The sequence below is a fragment of the Panthera pardus genome, unplaced genomic scaffold (assembly GCF_024362965.1).
Source record: "Panthera pardus isolate Hobbes unplaced genomic scaffold, ASM2436296v1 HiC_scaffold_2, whole genome shotgun sequence".
Lineage (NCBI taxonomy): Eukaryota > Metazoa > Chordata > Mammalia > Carnivora > Felidae > Panthera > Panthera pardus.
Window position 1 is genome coordinate 43706857 of NW_026526765.1, and position 19333 is coordinate 43726189.

The 19333-nt window shown below is 49.7% G+C and overlaps 2 protein-coding genes across 5 annotated transcripts in view; one reads left to right on the forward strand and one right to left on the reverse strand.

The window, feature by feature from the left end:
• The window catches only part of SLC36A1 (solute carrier family 36 member 1), a 154999-nt gene that overhangs the window by 37111 nt on the left and 98555 nt on the right, over window positions 1-19333 (forward strand). Inside the window, exon 11 of one of the 4 annotated variants that reach the window (XM_019464472.2) lies at window positions 4146-5112. The exons of the other annotated variants lie outside the window; for them this stretch is intronic. Within the exon in view, the coding sequence (XP_019320017.1) occupies window positions 4146-4417 (272 nt within the window). The 3' untranslated portion in view covers window positions 4418-5112. Of the gene's footprint in view, window positions 1-4145; window positions 5113-19333 lie in introns of those variants that run through there. 4 annotated transcript variants of the gene reach the window in all.
• Window positions 16669-19333, reverse strand: part of FAT2 (FAT atypical cadherin 2) — an 83885-nt gene continuing 81220 nt past the window's right edge. The window contains exon 24 of the mRNA XM_019464471.2: window positions 16669-18586. Coding sequence (XP_019320016.1) covers window positions 18054-18586 — 533 coding nt within the window. The 3' untranslated portion in view covers window positions 16669-18053. The remainder of the gene's footprint in view (window positions 18587-19333) is intronic.

Genomic DNA, 19333 nt, shown 5'->3' on the forward strand with positions numbered 1-19333 from the left:
GCGCTGTGGGAGTGTTCTTCTTTGTATGGGGTGTGCTTGTGGGGGAGCAGGGAGAGAGTAGGGAGAGGATATTCCTGGTTGGCTGCTTTGAGATCTCTACCTTCTGGAGTTTCTCTTTCTAGAGGGCTTTAACTCCAAGTAAAGACATTTAGTGCTAGAAGAGGTTTTGGTTACTCCCACATCTTTCCTAAGTACATGATTCCCATGTCTGGAATTAGCTGAAGCTGGCTGGCCGCATTTTGCATGATGGCAAAACAGGCACCCCTGCAGTTGAGCCCTTGGGGCTATTTGTGCTAATTTGGTTGGGTCCTCTTGTCTTCCCCTTCCCCCTGCATTATTAGTGCGAGGCTTACTGTTCTTGCCTTCTCCCCACCCCCCTCATTATCTTTCTCCAATGTCAGGCTTTATTTGGGGTTCGCTTGTGGTATCTGGTCCAGCTAGGATAGCCCTGTGATCCTGGCCTTAAGAGAAAAGTTTTGCCACTTTAAAAAAATCTCTATTTAGAGATATTTTTGTTAGGCGCCCTTATCGTGTATATCCTTTGTAGCAAACACAAAGGGCAAGTTTTTAGATTGCTTTTAAAATGTCACGATGAAGTGGAACATCTCTGTCTAATCTGAGAAAAGATTCTAATCGCAGGAGCTTGTGTCACTGTTTCCACCTAATGCTTATCATAGAATAGAGCACATCTGACCTCACTTAAGTCCTATCACGACGTACCATATGTCCCCCAGGTTAACGTGAGAGAGGAAGAGGGGATGTCAGACTCAGAGCTGGGAGGGCGCAGGCAGGTCATCTGACTTCTTTCCTCCTCAGGCTTATTGTCTCTGATAAAGGACACCCTTCTCTTCAGTGGGGTGGAGCATCCATGGAGATCAGGGGCTGGCACCGGAAGAATAACTCACACTCCCTTTAACGGCACAAAACCAGGCAGGCTGGAAGCTGTGTTTAGGGCATACCCATCTGTTCTAGAAGAGGAATCCCATTGCTCTGCTGGGCCACAGTCGAGCAGGACATGGTGCTTCCCACTTGACAGTGAGTTGAAGGATCCCACAACACACTCCTAAGTGACTAAACCTGCTTTGTACAGTTCCTTAAGATGTCAGAGGTGGGTGAGACTTCAGTCCTCATCCAGGGCTCGTATGGTCACCTAACCTCGTGGGTGAACGAGCTGAGGCTCCAAATGGTGAACCCGTTCATGCTGGGACCGGTGATTGTATTAACTCACATTTCATTTATTGTGCACTTAAGTTCTGAGTGCTCTGAGATCTCGATGTGAAACGGTCTCATGTGACCACTCCTATTTAGTGGTAGGTTAAGTAGCTGGCTGGTTAGTGGTGGAGCTGGGATTGGAGTCCAGGTTCTGAGTCCAGAGCCTGCACTCTCAACCACGTTCCTTTACCAGCCTCTCCCGGGGCTCAGATCTGATTGCTGCCCCAGTGCTATTGCCACCGCACCCCTCACCCACATTGGAACCGTGGGAGCCGTCACTGTGAGGTTGACATTAGGCAGATGTAGACGCAGACCCCAGAGAGGGGAAGGGAACACACGGCACGGACCACACAGCAGATCAATTCTCGTTGAGCGCTAAGTTGTCCGTAATGAGAACGCCATTTTGTCATCAGCTTATAATTTAGTCTTTTTTTTTTTTTTAACGTTTATTTATTAAGAGACAGAGGGAGACTGAGCATGAGCAGGGGAGGGGCAGAGAGAGAAGGAAACACAGAATCTGAAGCAGGCTCCGGGCTCTGAGCGGTCAGCACAGTGCCCAAGGTGGGGCTCAAACTCGCAAACCGCGAGATCATGACCTGAGCCAAAGTCGGACGCTTAACTGACTGAGCCACCCAGGCGCCCTAGTTTACAATTTAGTTTTATCCTTCCTCCAAATTCAACCCTGAAGATTTGAGGGATATCACCAACTCTATATAGAAATAGCTAAGGGCTGAAACATACTGTTTTTAACTTGCAGTGCAAGTTAAAAGCCTACACTTTTTATGGGCTTCCTGAAGGCTTCAGAACAGCGAGGGTGTTGATGGATAATTGCCATTACGGTTGAACACTAGAATAAGGAAAGAGGAAGGGATTGCCTCAGGGCTATAAAACGATGGCAGAAGCAGATCTGAGGCTCAGTATCCTTGTGCCCCCTTTTATTATCAGGCTTCAAAACACTTGTCTTACTTCCTTTGCAAAGCAGAGAGAGGTCAGGGCTGACTGTATACCGGTTCTCTGCTAAATGATTGCAGTGCGTCCCTGGGAAAGTTAGCCCGGCACCTGACTCCCCCAGTTCTTCACAGACAGGCTCTTTGTGTGATCAGCCAGCACCCCTGTTCTCCCTCCTGCAGGTGTCGTTCTGTATGTTCTTAATCGTCAGGTGTGTGACGTGACCAGACACTTGAGGGCCTGCATTCTGTCCCTTCCTATCATTGAATCTGCCTGGGGACAGTAACCATGTTGTGAAGTTACATACCCATGGACCCGAGGCAGATTCTGCCAACGAGTGGCTGCCTCGCTGTGCTGTCTATCAGACGCTAGATGTTCTGCCGCGAGGGGAGTATTCTGGGTCTGTGCTGTCCAGGACGGTAGCCATTAGGCACAGGCAACTGTTAAGTCCTTGAAATATGGCCGCTGTGAATGAGGAACTGGATTTGTTTAAGTTGACATCGCTTCAGAGGAAGTGTGAGACGGGAGACGTGTACCTGTCCCTCTCCTGGTAAGCCCCCATCCCACGTCGCCTCCTCTCTTGCTACAGGGAGTGCTATTCCAGCTTAAAAGCAAGTGCGTCTCACAAAACCTGGCTTCTACATGCAACCCAGTCCATTTGTCTGTAGTTTAGCCAAAGAAACAGTAATCGATGCAGACAGCCCCATCTGAGGAGTAAAATTGATCCGAGGGTAAAATGGGGTGCATCGGCCTGAGGTGTCTGTCTGGCAGTCTCACCACTGTGATGCCTTCCTCAGAACGACTCGGCTACACTGCTTTGTGAGATGAAGGGGGAACTGAACCCCCCCCCCCCCCATGTAAGATGTGACTCTTAGGAGCCAGTGAGGTCAGGGATGTGCTCTGGAGCACGGTCTCCATGCTGGGGACCTCCGGTTGGAGCCTGCCGTGGGGAAGACAGTAATGAGTCAGTAATGCAGTTGCATGGGCAGCAGCATATATAGTAGAATGATGCTCTCAACTCTAGCGTGAGCCTCTTGTACCCCAGGCCTTTTGTGAGGTGCCTGTGCAACCCCGTTGGGCCATCAGGGTATCTCTGTGACATAGGAGCCATTTGTATCCTCATTTGCCAACAAGAAAACCGGGGAATAGAAAGGAGCGGTAACATCCCCCCCCCCCCCCCCCATGTCACCGATGCCAGAGCCCGCAGTCCTCGGGGCACTTGTGGAGCAGTGGCCTTCGCGCCTCGCCCCCGGCGGAAAGCTGAGTCAGGTGAGAACGGCGGGCTCAGCGGGCGCTGGAGTAAGTGCGGTCGGCGAGGCCTCCTCCCCCTGGTGTGACAGCAGCACCGTCATTGCCCCAGGGTGGAAGCTGACGGGGTTTCCTAAGGCGGCCTGCGGTTGGTTCTTCGTCAATTCCGCCTGGTGTGGGAGCCACGGGCGCAAGGCCATCGTGTGGGGCCTTGCCCCTCAGGTGAGCCTGCACGCTGAGCTATATCTACTTTCCCTGTAGGAAAATGCTCTGTGAGACGGGGTTTATTCTGATAGCATTCCAGAAGGATGGCTCCCCCCCCATTTTGTTTCTTGTCAGTTAAGTGAGATGTTTGTGGGGGAGGTACCCTCGGCAGAAGAAAATGACCAGTCGCACAGAAACAGTCCGCCTCCCTCCTCTGGTAGGGACCAGGCTGCCCAGGAGTGTAATTTGGTTCCTTTGCTTCGGAAAGATGGAGGTCGTATGCTGTAGCGGGAAAAGCTGAAAGCCAGGAGATCTGGGTTCCAGTCCCAGCCTTGCAGTGAGACCCAGGTTGTGCGACACCTGTGGCCATTTGTGTTCTCATCTGTGCAAAGAGACACTGGATGGGACAATGTCTAAGTTTCTGCGGAGCTCTCCATTCTGGAAGAAGGACTCGTGCTAAATTTGCTCAGCAGTGAGGAGGTCTCTCCCGGCTCCGGGCAGTCCTGAGCAGGCGTGTCCTCTCTCTCCTGCAGGCGTCTTGGCCATCCTCATCCCCCGCCTGGACCTGGTCATCTCCCTGGTGGGGTCCGTGAGCAGCAGCGCCCTGGCCCTCATCATCCCGCCCCTTCTGGAGATCACCACCTACTACTCGGAGGGCATGAGCCCCATCACCATCGCCAAGGACGCCCTGATCAGCATCCTGGGCTTCGTGGGCTTTGTGGTGGGGACGTATGAGGCCCTCTACGAGCTGATCCAGCCAAGCAGTGCTCCTGTCTTCATCAACTCCACCAGTGCCTTTGTATAGCGATCTGCCCGCCCCGCCCCTGTGTGTTCCCCAGCCCCTGGCCCCAGAGCCTCAGATAGGGTCCGGGCTCTGGGGAAAGGCGAGGTTGCTGTCCAGGAGCCCCTCTACCTGGCAGCTGGGTGCCCTGGGCCAGGTAGGGCTGGGGGCACAGGAGAGAGTGGGTAGCAGATATGCAGAGGCCCCTCTTAGTGGCAGGGCCACCCCTGTTCATTTGTACTTACATTAACCCAGAACTTTGCAACTCTTTTCCCTCATCCTGTCTCCTCCCTTACCTGCCTCCCTCCTTCTGACCCACCTCACCCAATTATTCCTGTTGCACAGCTCACTTTATTTAAAAATCTTAGCATCCCCCACCTCCTGTTTTCTCCTTTCCAGGCCCAGGCCTGGATTAAATGAGTGGGAAGGCTGGGCCTCTCTCTTTCTCATACCTCTCCCAGATATTTTACCTCAGTTTCCTCCAACCTGTTCAAGTCTCCAGGAGGTGCCTGGACCTACCTAGTAGTTAAAAACCAGACTTCCAGAGCTGGAGCTTTTAATCTTTACTCTCTCTGCCTGTGACCCTTGGCAACACCTCCTCCAAATTCCTCGTGTGGGTCACAGTGTTGTATTCTTAGATGCTTTAGCTTCCGAAAGATATCAAGTCCTGCCTAAATTGAAAATATTTATATTTTATTTAAAATTAGCTTCTGTTTTTAGATTGTCTCTAGATCTGGGGTTATTGTGGATTGTTTCTTCCTCAGTAAGCTTTTACTAGGTTTCTCCTGCTGAAAAGAAACTTGCTCTAGGAAATGTGTGCTTAGGTCCTCAGCACCCTTGTCTGAGTACCCCAGAGGTTTTAATCAGGATCATTTTCACGTGTACCTCTGTGGGGAGGTATGGACTTTGCCTCCCACTGACCAGCCTGGTTTCATATTGAGAAGACACGCAGGACTCAGGATATGTTTGCCAGTGCACTGGGCCGAGGAAGGATGGCCGAGTGGGATGTGCTGCTTTCCGCAGGAGGCTTATACAATGGTCGCGTCGTGCGCTGAGGCCTGTTTTTCAGCCTCGGCCCCCGACGGGCACATGGCACGCTAGCGTTCAGTTGCCAGCACGTCGGGAGGACACCCACACTTCGCCGTGGATGAGAAGACGGGGCCAGTGAGCACAGAGCGTGAAGTTCAGTTCACAGAATTAAGAAGCAGCTGGTCTGACACTACACGTGGTGCTTGGTTGTTTACAATCAACGGGGGACAGGCGGGAAGCAGCTCCCCACCCCGGGCTGCCTCCACGACCTGGACTTCTTCTAAAGGGAACCACTCGGTAGGGACTTCGGTCCCGTATGTTTTAAACACTAATCGTGACCCCGTCCCTCCCCCTGCATGCCTCCCTGAGTGTCAGAAATAGCCTCGGTGTTGGCTCACCTCAAGGCCAGCCTTCAGATTTGGGAACAAACTGTGGAGAAAGCAGAGAAAGGTTCGTGGCCTTGCTTTTGGCTGCCTTTTCTCCCCCCTGTTGGTGTGAGAAGTATTTCAGAAGGCATTCATTAAGTCTCTATCCCCTGAGCTGTGTGTGTGTGTGTGTGTGTGTGTGTGTGTGTGTGTGTTCATGTGTGTGCAATAGGGTCCTGCTGTCCTCCTCTCCTGTCACCAGGCCGTTTCTGACCTGGAGACACAGTTCGCCCTGAAAGTTGGAGAGCATCGTAGCTTCATCAGGGTCCTGTTTGTTTGTGTTTCCCCAAAGCTTGTAAGGGCTCTGACTGCCCCCGCCCCCGCCCCCAGCCTGGCTTTTTCTCTCTCTTCTGTTCCAAAGCCAAATTCTCATTGCAATGACTCCCAGCCTACTAATAATTTATGAACTTTAGGGAGATGGGATCACTTGTGACTTGGTCTCCCTTAGGAGAATGACGGTTTTCACCCACCCTTTCTGTGGTCACCAGTAGGTGCTTATGGGACTCAGATTCTAGCTGAAGGGGGCAGCGGCCCTGCCCTGTGAAACCTCAGGTGCAGAAGGTACCAAAGTGGGTTCAAGAGTTGCACTCATCTGTTTGCAAGCCCTGGGCTCCAGCCGTCTTTCCACGGCAGTCCTGAGAGTTGTTTTCAGTGAGAAGGCACATGCCAGAAGAAGGGAATCAGATGTGTGTCCTGCCCACAGCCTCTGTGCTGGAGGCCTCTGTAACTCAGGGAGCTGCTAGAGGCCATCCTGTCCGGTGGGTAGCAAGACTTGACCTGAGGACTGGGTGGCACAAAACAGTGGTCCTCTGGTCCCAGGTCTTAGCAAAATGCAGACTACTGTTTCAGGGTCCCTGGCCTAGAAAACGTGTGTGGGAGAGACGGCACCACTAGCTTTGGGGCTTCTGGAAGCTAATTTGGCACAGCCTTGTCCCCGTTTGATCTTTTTCCTGTGCTCCTGCTGCTTCAGAAGAGCCAGGCAAGGGGGGCCCTGTCCATGGGCCTTTCTGGTTGTGAGGTTGTCAAGTAAAGGGTCAGCCAGAAGATGGAGGGTAGGGGGAAGCAGCCCTCTGGGCCAGCTCAGGATAGCTTGCTCTTCTGCCCACGAGGCTTCTGCAGTCAGGGGGCCTTCCCTTTCTATCCATGGCTCATCAGGAACCAGCTGCCCAGCCTCTCCCTGTGCCCTGCTCTGGCCCCTGGTGAAGCAGGCCCAGCATACACAGAAGTCTGATTAGGGGCAACGAGGCTCTCAAGTGTGAGGCTGCATCTGCCGGGCCAAAGGCAAACCGTGGGATTCTCGGGCCGACACTGTTAGGCTCTGTGCCCCTCCCCCAGCCACCCCAAGTGCAGCCTCAGATTTCCAGTAACCCCGAGGTGGCTTCTCAGAGACCCTTGTTTTGTTTTTGTTTGCAAACGCTGCTCTTGGCAGGTTTCCAACTCTCTGTCAGCAGCGTACCTCCCCTCAAATGGCTGGGAAGAGCATGATGTGTCATCTTGTGTGTCGTTTTCTGGAAGTTGTCAGCATTCACAAGTGTCGTTATTTGTATATTGTGCTGCTGTCTGGCTGCTAGGAGCCCTTCGTCTGCACAAACCCGGGCCAGATGCGTATGAATGTGTGGCGTATCTTAGCTCAGAACCTGCAGCTTCCGCCCTCCCTCTCTGCCACTCACCTCTCTGGCTGGATTCATTGGCTGGTGCTCACTGCTCACTCTACCCCCATGAAAGGTACAAGCTCCAGTTTATTCACTTGTCTTCAAGTGATGATCCCAGAAAGGAACATGGGGAAATCTTTCCTCCGTCCCCATTCTCCTGGCTTACTTTTTTCTTCCCAAACATCTCCCTTCCTGAATTATAGAATATCTACTCTGTATAACACTACGTATTCACCTCATGTTTTTTGGAAGTGCAAAATCTCAATTTGTGTCTGTTTACAGCTCTCTCTATTCACTGCTCACAGCAAAGGGGTCTGTATCAGTGGCTTGTATTTCGCAGCCGATCAGATGTTAAGGCGAGCCCCCAGCATCGGCCCCGGTCAGAACCCGACGCCACTTCCTGACAGCGGAGACACATGGTACAAGTCGCGTGACCTCGTGATTAGGGAGTCAGCTCCAAGTCTGCCTTAGAATTAAATTTTCCAAAGTACATTACAAATCTCCAAGACCGTTAGGGGAAAAGGAGAGGGTGTGGCTTGTCTTTGAAATCATGGTCAATACTTTTAGACAATTTAATTAGTCCTGCTGGTTGCAGGGCTGTTTGCTCCGACAGCATCGGCTTGTGGTATTTCTTCCCTGTTCTTTGTACCACCGGGTCATTATCTGGCCGGGGTATGTAAGTGGTGCTGATATGTGGTCACCAGAACGGGGGCGCGGGGAAATGAGGGTTGAGGGTGCCTGCTGTAAGCCGTGTTCTTTTGTTGAAATCAAGGCGATGCTGGGGAAGCTGTTTTTAGCGAACAATGAATTTATGTGACTCTCTTGTAAACCATGTCGATGAATGTGCAAATAAGACGAATATGAAAAACTGCCATCCAACAGGTGTTGGTAACCAGACGGTACCGTGTATATTATACCGCGTATGTGCCTACGTGGGTGTCATTTCTCACAGGGTATGTGTAGAGAGGTAGATCATGCAGGAGCTCACAGAAGAATTTGTTTTGGGTTCTGCACTTGGATCATGTGTTAAACTTTTCCTTCCTCAATAAATGAATTTTATTTTTTATTTTTGAGAGGTTGCAGTCTGCATCTTTGTTTTTGCCTTTTTGTTTTGTTTTGTTTTTTTTGTAGTATCACTCAGATCTCTTTACTAGATCTTGCGAGGTTGAAATGTTTTTAGTTGCTGTCCCAGAGCTCCTCTGGGAGAGCAGTGCAAACAGTAGGACCACCTGTGGAATTGAGCGTTCCCAAGAAAGGGGCCAGGTAGGTATTTTTCTGTCAGACAGTCCTGCCCTTCCTTAGCCTGCTCCTGCTTTTATTGAAAACTTGAGTAGAAACTCTCAACCCTCTCTGTGTATATCAGACGACCGTACTTGACACGTATGATGGGTAGTTTCACGTGTTAACGTGGCTGGGCTATGACGTTGAGTAACCCAGTTATTCAATCAAACACTAACCTCACTGTTGCTCTGAAGCTATTTTGTAGACGTGGTTGATGTTGATAATCAGTTGCCTTTGAATACAAGTTTATCCTTAAAGTGTGGGTGGGCCTCCTCCAATCAGTTGAAGGGCCTTAAGAGGAAAGTCGAGGTTTCAGTGAGGAAGAAGTTCTGCTACAAGACTGCAGCGTCAGCTCCTGTCAGGACGGCCAGCCTGCCAGCTTGCCCTGTGAATTTTGGACTTGCCAGCCCTCACAGTCACATAAACCAATTCCTTGAGATCCCACCCCCTCCATGTAGGTGTATATTTTTAAAGCAGGGAGACAGATTTCAGGACAGTGGAAGAGAGGACTTCCTTTCCCCTTTTGTGACATTAGGAGGGCAGACAAGACCGTCTGAGCTGCCTCTTTAGGGGATCAGAAAACCAATCTTGGGCAGCTACTGAATTAGACTCATTCAAAAGCAGAGCCCCTGAGGCACAGTATTGAAGTATATAGCACTTTACAGAGAGAGGAAGGCAGGGAATGGATTCTGACTACTTTCCGTTATCAATATTATTTCTGGAACTGGGGGGTCAAAGGGATTCAGGGACTGTTCCAAGCCATCAGCCAGTGGCAGAATTAGGACACATACACAAGCACGGAGATTCCAGAACCCAAGCGCTTCCCCAAGGCACTGGCTACCTCCCCCTCTTTGTTACAGCCTCAGGAGGGAGGCCCACCTTTAGGGATTATGGCGAGAGTTAGAGAGAATGTTCTAAACTGCCTGGCATGGAAGCTTATGAAGCATTTTCTGAAATACCAGTCGAATGGAAGCAAAGCAAGACTCAGAAGCAGTTTTAGTTGTTTTGTGGGTTTGCATCTGTTCTTTAGTCCTGTCTTGCTCACGTTGTGGAGAGCATTCAAAACTTTAGGGTTTCCACCTCTTCACATTTTTGGTCCTGCTCACGTTCACACTTAATGGTTGTAATCCCTCCTTCCAAATAACAAGGACCCTCGAGGGAAGCCCACTGTACTGCTAGAGGCATAAATTGAGTGACAGTGGACTGAATTTGGACCCTAAACTTGGGACTCTTGGCTAAGTAGGCTTGCTTCCTCAGACTCTGCCTGTTGCAGACATACGCAAGAAACTATCCTTAACTGGTGCACTTTACTAGACCCTTGGTCATTGGTCTCCCCCCATTTTGGGGGAAAAAATTGGAGTATAGTCTACATGTAATAAAATTCACCTGTTTCTTAAGTGTACAGTTTGATGAGTTTTGACAAATGCATGCCGTCATTTGACCACCATTTCAGTCAAGATGTGGAATGTTTGCTTTGCCCTGAGAAGTTCCCTTGCAGTCAGTCCCATCCCCATGCCACTGGACTCCTTGGCAACAACTGACCTGACTTCTCGGTCTCTAGTTTCGCCTTTTCTAGAATGTCGTCTAAAGGGAACCATTAAGTATGTAGTCCTTTATGTCTGGCTTCCTGCACTTAGCAAAATGCTTTCTATATTCATCTACATCATTCCACGTATCAGTAGTTTGTTTCTCTTTATTACTGAATAATATTTCATTGTATGGACGAACCATAATTTGTTTATTGCCAATTGTCGGATGTTTGGGTTGCTTCCAGTTTTGGGCCATTACGAATAAAGCTGCTACAAATATTCGTGTGCAAACCTTTGTGTAGATACATGTTTTCATTTCTCTTGGGTAAATGCCTAGGAGTGGAATTGTGGGTTTGGATGGTAAGTGTACATTAACTGTATAAGAAATTGGAAAATCGTTTTTCCAGAGTGACTCTGCTATTTTGGATTCCTCCCAACAATTTATAAAAGCTCCAGTTGCTCCAACACTTCATATTGTGGTGTTTTAAATTTTGGCCATCTTAATGGGGATGTAGTAGACCCTCTTTGTGGTTTTGGTATGCCTTTGCCTAATGACTAGTGACGTCCTGCACTTTTCCTTGCTTAGTTGCCATTGATCTGTCTTCTTTAGTGACGTATTTAAGGATTTAGTCTTCTTAAAAATTTTAAAGTTTTTTTGTTTTGAATTAACTATGGATTCACGGGTGCGAAGAAATGTATGGGGGGGGATCCAGTGCAGGGGGATCCCTTCTTCCGGTCTCCCCCAGTGTTGACATCTTGTATCGCTGTAGTACATGATCAAGACCAGGAAATTGACATTGGCACAAAACATACAGCTCGTTCAGATTTCTCCAGTCACATACACACTCATTTGTGTGTGTGTTGGGGGGGGGGGTGGTGGAAGATTCTTGGCTATGCCATTACGACAAGACTCCAACACACTGCCCCCGTGTACCCACACTCGCCTCCTGCGCTCCCCCACATCCCTCACCCTGGGCAACTGCTAATCTGTTCTTATCTCTGTCACTATGTGATTTCACAAATGTTACATAAATTGAATTACACAGTATGTACCCTTCTGAGACTGGCTTCTTTCACTCAGTAAAATTTCTTTGACGACCATTCAAGTTGTTACCTATTTTAATAGTTTGCCTTTTTTTATTGCTACGTTGTACTCCATGGTACGGACGTACCACACTTTGTTCAACCACTCACCCAGGGAAGGAAATCTGCATTGTTTCCAGGTCTGGCTATTACAGATAATGCTGCTGTGAATATTCATTCATGTACACGTTTCTGCATGAAAACAAGTTTTCATTTCCATGGGATAGAAATCCAAGAGTACAATTGCTGAGTTGTATGTAAGCCCATTTTTAGTTTTAAAAGGAACTTCCAAACCACTTTCCAGAGTGGCTGTACCATTTTACATTTCTATCAGCCATGCGTGAGTGTCCCACTTTCTCTGCATCCTTGTCAGCATTTGATGTTATCATTATTTTTTGTTTTAACCATTCATCAGATCTTATAAATGTTTTGTTAGACGTACACCGAAGTATTTAATTTTCTTGGAGCAATGGAAATGGTAATATGTTTTTAATTTCAATTTCCATGTGTTCATGGGTACTCTATAGAAATGCAATTGATATTTGTTAATTTTGTGTCCTACGACCTGTCTTGACTCACTTAATAGTTCTTTGAGTTTTTGTCTAGATTTCTTGGGATTTTCTGTGTAGACAGTCAGGCTCTTTGCATGTAGAGATAGGTGTATTTCCTTTTTTCCTGTTCTGTGTACTTTTTTCCCCCTTATTACTGCAATGGCTAGAACTTCTTGTACTATGTTAAAAGAAAAGAGTGGTGAGAGTAAACATTCTAGGCTTGTCTCTGTACAGAGAGAACATTCATTCAGTCTTTCACCGTGAAGTATGATTTAAACTTTCAGATATTTATAGAAGTTCTCCTCTGTTTCTGTACTGAGATATATATTTTTTTAAAAATCATGAATGGGTGAATTTTGTTAATTTTTTTCTGCATCACTTGATATGATCTTATAATTTTTCTTTTCTCACCTATTGATATGGTGGATAAAACTTATTGATTTTTTTTTAACGTTTATTTATTTTTGAGACAGAGCATGAACAGGGGAGGGTCAGAGAGAGGGAGACACAGAATCTGAAACAGGCTCCAGGCTCTGAGCTGTCAGCACAGAGCTTGACGCGGGGCTCGAACCCACGGACTGCGAGATCATGACCTGAGCTGAAGTCGGCCGCTTAACCCACTGAGCCACCCAGGCGCCCCAAATTTATTGATTTTTCAATATTGAACCAGCCTTGGTTACCTAGAGTAAATCCTACTTAGTCATGGTATATCATTCTTTGTAGATACTGTCAGATTATCTGTTCTTTTGGACTCACCCTGATATTTAGTCTGACAAATGTAGACTCCAGAATAGTGCCTTTTTGTAAATGAACAAAACCATTTTGCCATAACTGCTGTTCTTGGCATGAGAGGTTTTTTTTTTTTTTTGTGCCTCAGGCCAGGTTTCCAGCTGCCATAATGCTACATAAAGCCCGCATATGTTTCCTTAGGACAGTTTCTCAACTTCGGTATTATGTATGTTTGGTGGTGAATAATTCTTTGTTGTGGAGAATGTCCTGTTCATTATAGGATGTTGAGCAATATCCCTGGTCTCTAGCCACTAAATGCCAGTTGTGGTGATCCAAAGTGTCTCCGGACATTGCCAGAGGTACTCTTGGGGGGGGGGGGGGCAGGCGTGGGGACTGGGGGGTTCAAATCATCCCCCTCTCCTATTGAGAACTACTACCTTAATACATTTAGCCCCGTCTTACCCCTAGCTGGGGGAATGGATTTTTTTTTTAATCTGGCCATGGAACAAAGGTAAGTGTGTGGTTATTGGATACTACGAAAAGATCTGACTTTTTAATATTAGTGATAAAATAGCTAACGTCTTTTGAACCTTTACTATGCTAACTACGCTAAGCATCATTATTATCACTTCTAGTACTCCCATCCAGTGAAGGGAGGTGCTGGTAATGTCCCCATTTTTCAGACTGAGGCATGAGAGGTTAAACGACTTAACCAAGATCACACTTTCTAAGTTGTGGAGCCGGGTCTGTGTGGCTCCAAACCTTATACTTCCCGTGAGATCTTCCCTGCCACTCACTCTGTCTCTCAACACCCCTCAGCGGACACAGGACGTTTCCAGGCCCTAGTCTCCCACATTCCGACTTCATCCCACCAGGACTACTCGCCATTGCCCAAATACTTAAAACCTCTAGGCCTGGCTGGCCCTTCTCTCTGTGCTAAATCTGAAGCTCAATTTTAAGGCCCAGTTCAGATGGCTGCTCCTCTTTAGAAGTTTCCCTGGCCGCGTCAGTCAGAATTTATGGTTCCCTCCTCAGCAGAGCAGTAACATCCCTTGTCTGGGTAGCTTCATGTCCACTTATGGCAGACAGTTGTGACTGCTTGGCGACTCCCTAGATCATGAGCTGCCTGAGCAAGGATCAGATCAGGCTAGATCTCCCCGTGCTTGTCTGTGCGGGGCTAATTATGTATCTGGAATTAGCTGGTGACTAATTGGTTTGTGTGGTTTCCTTGAGTAGGGAATACTGCCTGGCCTCCAAAGAGCTGATGTCACTATATTTACTTTTAGTTTTGCATCAATCTAAGCAAGCACTTTCCTTGGTCCGACCCTGGAGATTTGTTGAGGAATCTTGAGAAAATTCTAAATGTCTGTCTTTTCCCAGCTGGATCCTTGAGAAAGTCCCTGCTTTTTACTCAGTGAGTCCTCTGGCGCCTCTCCTCAGGACAGAGCTGGCAGAGGCTGCCTGAGGTCTTTGAAAGTCAGTCCTTAGACACTGCAGCGTGGGTGGCTGTCCAGCACTTGGGGCCAGGTGCACCCACAGGCCGGCATTCACCACTTCACTGTGGGGTACCAGGAAGATGGGCCTGATGTTCCACACTGAACTAGCTGTGGGCCTTGGGCAAAGCACTCCGTATCTCAAACCTTTATATCCTGTTTTCTCCCCCTTCTATCTTTTCAAATATCTGTAATTGTCCTTCCAAATGAGAATGGTTTTCCTCCCAAGGCCTTTGGCTCTACCCTTCTTCCACCCCAGATAAGTCCTCCCCACAGGATGTCATGTGTCCCCGCCCCCCCCCCCCCCAGGCCGTGCTCCAATTTCTGGAAGATACATTGGCCTTCATCAACCGCATGTGATGGTACAGTTGTGCAAGCCCGGACTCCCATCACGGCCCTCTGAATGAGCAGGCTCACAACTCCTTTGCTGTTGTCTGGTGAATTCCAGCTGCCCTTCTACCGTGGACATGACTGTGAGTCCTCACTCCCACCCCTCCTGGCTGCCCTCTAGCCCCCACTCAAGGTTGCTGTGGCACTCTTAAGATCTGGCCTCAGAACTGGACGCAGGATCACAGGAGTGGCTTGGGGTTGAGCAGACCCCACCTCCCAGGATCTGGACACTCGCCTGTTAATACCACTTAGAATAATGTGACTCTCTAGGCCTTGAACTCATTAGACTGAAGCCTCTCAGTCCTCCTTGCTGCTGTCCCTCAATCCCCTGATGTCCCCATGCAGTTTGTTTCATGAACCCAAATGTAAAGCCAAGATCGGGAGTCAGGCAGCCCCATATTGAATCCCGGCCCTGTCACTTGTGAACTGGGTGACCTTACTTTAAGTCACTAATGTAAGTTACAAGCCATTTATGTGTGTCTCCGTTCCTCCGTCTGTGACTGGAGGTGACAGTACTTACCTCATGAGGTTTTTGTGAGGGTTCAATGGGACAAGATATGCCAAGTGCTTTCACAGCACCTGTCCTATAGCAAGTGCCAGTAAGAGGTGGGAATGAAGATGATTATGGTGAACTGTAAAAACGCCCAGCCTGGTAGTCAGGAAATCTGCCTGTCTGCCTTTCTCTGCCACTGTTGTGCTGTGTAAGACTCGGATGGTTGGAACCAGAGCCCCAGTGACTTGAGATGGGAGAATTGCCCTAAAAACCTTCGGGTCTTCCACAGCTCAGTAGGCTGATCTTGATCTCAGAGAGCCCTCTGCTGGTTGGTACATGAAGGTGCAGGCTCAGGAAGACTGGGAAAGAGGGGGCCTGTTCTGGAAAACGGGGCTGTCTGGAGAGAGGCTCCCCCATCCAAGGGGAGAGCAAGTTGTGTTGAAGGGAGATTCCCAGGCTGGGTGCAGACTTGACTGTGGGCCTCACGCCTGTGAAGTTCTACCTGCGGGACCTCAGACAAACCCTTCTCCTCTGTGGGCCTGGGGATGAGGCACATCAGGAATGAAGATACAGTGGATCCGCGCTTCCCAAAGTGGACCCTGGACAGTCATTTAAAACATCTGAATGTTTATGTGTTTTCGTGTGTTCCAGAAAACAAATACCGACTTTCAAATCCTTTATGCATATATCATTTTGGGGTGAATACAAATGTTTTTTTCAAATCAGAACACACTGAAAGAAAATTATTAAGTAAACAATGGCACAGGTGGTATTCTATTAGGGCAAAAATCATAAAAGTGGTCAGCAAAACAACAGAAGTCTGGGCAACACCGGACTAGCCTGTTTGTGATTTCCTGCACAGCTCTGATAAATTAATCCGATCTATATACTATCTAGTATTACTTCCTAGCATAGGTTACCATTTATTGTTTTTGCTTCTAAAAATTGGAACGCCAATTCATACCTGCCCTGGGCCATGTTGCTCTGTGGCAGAGGGGTTTGGAGCCCAGCCTAGCTGGCCTCAGAGCCACAATGTGCGGTGGTGCCTCCCACGATGTGTCTTCTCTGCCCACCCCACTGGGACCGCGGCAGCAGGGACTGGGCTTTCCAGTCTCAGTGTCACTGCAGGGCCTACGTGGACCACAGTAGCTCGGGACCAGCTGGGCCTCGGGGCGGGCCGTGGAGAAGCAGCCCAGCCACAGACTGGCTCTGGGCACCAGGACGGCTGGCTCCCCCAGGCCTGTGCTAGAAAGTCCCCTCTCGCCGACCAGTGCTGTGAGGTGCAGAGAGTGTTGGCCGGTGTCAGCAGCCCTCCAGTCTCATCCTGGGCTTTTCCCCGACCTGCTGACTAGTGGACTTGTTCCCTCACTGCAGGCGGTTGTGTTGGAATTGGAGGTGTTTTTCTCAAGTGTTCGGGGCCCCGCCGCCACTATTTTGTCTGGGTTGGGGGCTCACAAATCTACATTTTAGCCATTTCGCTAGGTTTGGGAATCACGGTGCTTGATGACCTCTGGGGTCCCTCCTAGCCCCCAAATTCCATGAACCTCAGCTCAGAAGGGCCCGTAGACCCTTGGCCCTTCCCCTGACCCAGCCCCAAACAAGATAAGTGACACAGAAAAATAACAGTAAAAAAGATACTTTATTGTTAAAAAAAAAACAACAAATGACCAATGTAAACCAGTCATCCCGTCACACACACCATCACGCACAGCTATGAACCAGTCACGCAAATACACCCTTACCCACACAGTTCCCTCTCACTATCAGCAGCAACCCGGTGGGTGAGAGTCTCTATTGCTCTTCCTTTTGACTTTTGTCTCCAGAAACAACATGCATGAAAAGGCAGTGGACCGGAGAAAGGGATTGGCAGGGGAGAGAGTGGCACGGCCACCCCAGTCACTGCCGCTCCTGGCTACATACACTCTACACGTGCCCACACTGACCCTCCATGCATAGGGTTGAGTCACTGCAGGTAACACTTCAATTGGCAGGCATCTGAGCTGGCAGGGAGAGGCAGGGAAAGGCAGAGCATCCGGCTCCGTGCCTCCCCCCTGCCCTGATGCCCTGAGTGGGAGTTCCGAGTTCCTTGTGTCTAGGGAAGGAAAATCCCTTTGGCAACTCATCCAGACAGCAAGGTTGAAAAGTGCCTAAGAATTTTAAAAACGAAGAATTATGTCCTTCTTGCCTTGGGCCCAAAGTGCTTGAGAAACTTGGGGTGAAGAACCCAGAGTTCCATGAGGTCTGAATTCCTTAACAAAGAAGGCGCAGGGCTGCACGAATCCTGACTGGCCCTGGCTGGAGGAAGGTCATGGGACTTGATAGAGGGAGAGCAAGTTCCTTGGAATCTGGATTCGAGTGGGACCCCAGGAGACTGAGCCAAGCGACGCTCCTCGGGAACCCTGTCGCCCTTGTTCACATCGTGCCCCAGGCCTAGCACAGTACCCGACACGGAGCAGATGCTGGAGTAATGTACGAATGAGGCAGTGTGCACGGCCGGCTTGGTCCCTGCTTGTGTACTGCTTACCTCTCAGCCCCTAGAGGACGCGTTGTGGCCCTCCAGGGTCAGATGACCCTGGGCCCCGTCTCTGTGGCCTGTCAGGCGCGGACCTGCCTCTGCCTCCAGAATGGGGCTGTGAGTAGGTGTAAGGGTGCTCCCTGGCAGAGCAGACTCAGTAGTTCAGGCCCTGCCTCCCTGGGGACTGAGAGGTGGCAGCCAGACAGACTGCCTCTTGTCCATCCCAGGAATCAGTGTGTCCGGTTCTCCAGGGTCAACTGCTCTGTGCAGCCCCTTGCTGCGGGGGGCCCTGGTGCCATTTCTGGAGCTCTTCCCTCAGCTTCCCTCCATCCTCAGGGGCTAGCTGGGGGTCTGGGAGAGCACATTTCAAGGCATGGCGGCCTGGACTGGGGGCTTCCCTCCCCTTTTCCAGCCACGCTCATCTCACTCGTACAAGATGGAAGGAAGATGCCAAGTCCTTGGCCTCCCACCTGCCTCCCTCTGAGGACAGCTAGAACATGACCTCCTCACAGCTCCCATAATCACTCTCCACCATGTCAGAGCCCTCATAGTGGGGGGGAGCCTGGGGCTGGCCCCGCCCTGTGGGGTGCCCACCCCCAACCTCACAGTCGGCATAAGAGGGCCCAGCCCGGCTGAGGCGCATACTTACCCCTTTGTAGCCCCCCTCTGCCAGGCAGGGCCCTCCCCCTCCCTGCCGGAACTGTGAGTGGTAGTAGCTGATGGCCGTGTACTCATTGAGACAGGGGGCCAGCAGGTGTTCCCGGGGACTGGGGGGCCGTGGGGGCATCAGATCTTCCAGGTTCTGGTTGCTGTAACGGGGTGGGAGAGGTGCCCGCTTGTTTTCCAGCTCCAGTGGGAAGGGGAAGCCCCCATAGAGGCCAGTGGGGTCTGGCATCACGGGTGGGGTCTGGTGGCGGTGAGGCGATGGTGGCAGAGGGCCAGGGGTCACTTCAGAGTGGGGGTATTCCCAGCGTTCCTTCCTGGAGTAAGTAGGGGGCCAGACCGTAGCTCCAGCTGGGCACACTGAAAGAAAATGGAAAGTTAGGGTGAGCTCTGAGTTTCCCTGGTAAAGGTTTCCGCAGGCCTTATAGGTACTATACATGATTCAGCATGTGGTAGAAATGGGCAAAAGAGTGGGGGTGGGGGGGCGGGAAATGTGGCTTTCTATGTCGTGTTGTCTCTGGCAGCTTAGGTTGATATCTAGAATTCAATACAGCCAACTTCATGGCCAAAGGTTTAACCCAAAGCCAGCTCCTCTTGCAAATGTGTGCCAATAATCCAAGAGTCAGTGAATAAGGGAAGAATATGGACGACTCCACACAGCCCACACCCCGCTGCTGGGGCCAGCGACTCCATCCCAGCTCCTACTGGTAACTTACGTCTCCTTGACTGAAGGAAACAGACACACGGTTTGGGGGGGTGTGATGGCATCTATCACAGAGCATGATTAATTAAGATATGGCTTGGAAGATTGGAGACCAGGCAATGGTCCTTGCTCTGTCCTTGCTCTGTCCTTGCTACTAAATAGTTGGTCCTTGGTCCTTGCTCTGTCCTTGCTACTAAATAGTTGGGTGAGTTAGAACAAGTTACTGTGTTTTTATGAGCCCCAAATTACCCTATCAGCAAAAAGTTTATGAAAATACCTGTTTCAACTATTGGTGAATAAACCAGAAAATATACAGCACTTTACGAATTCACCTCCTAGTGAGCCAAAAGTGAGAGGTCCCTCCTGTAAGTCAGCCAGGTCTGGCCCAAGGCTGCTGTACCTCC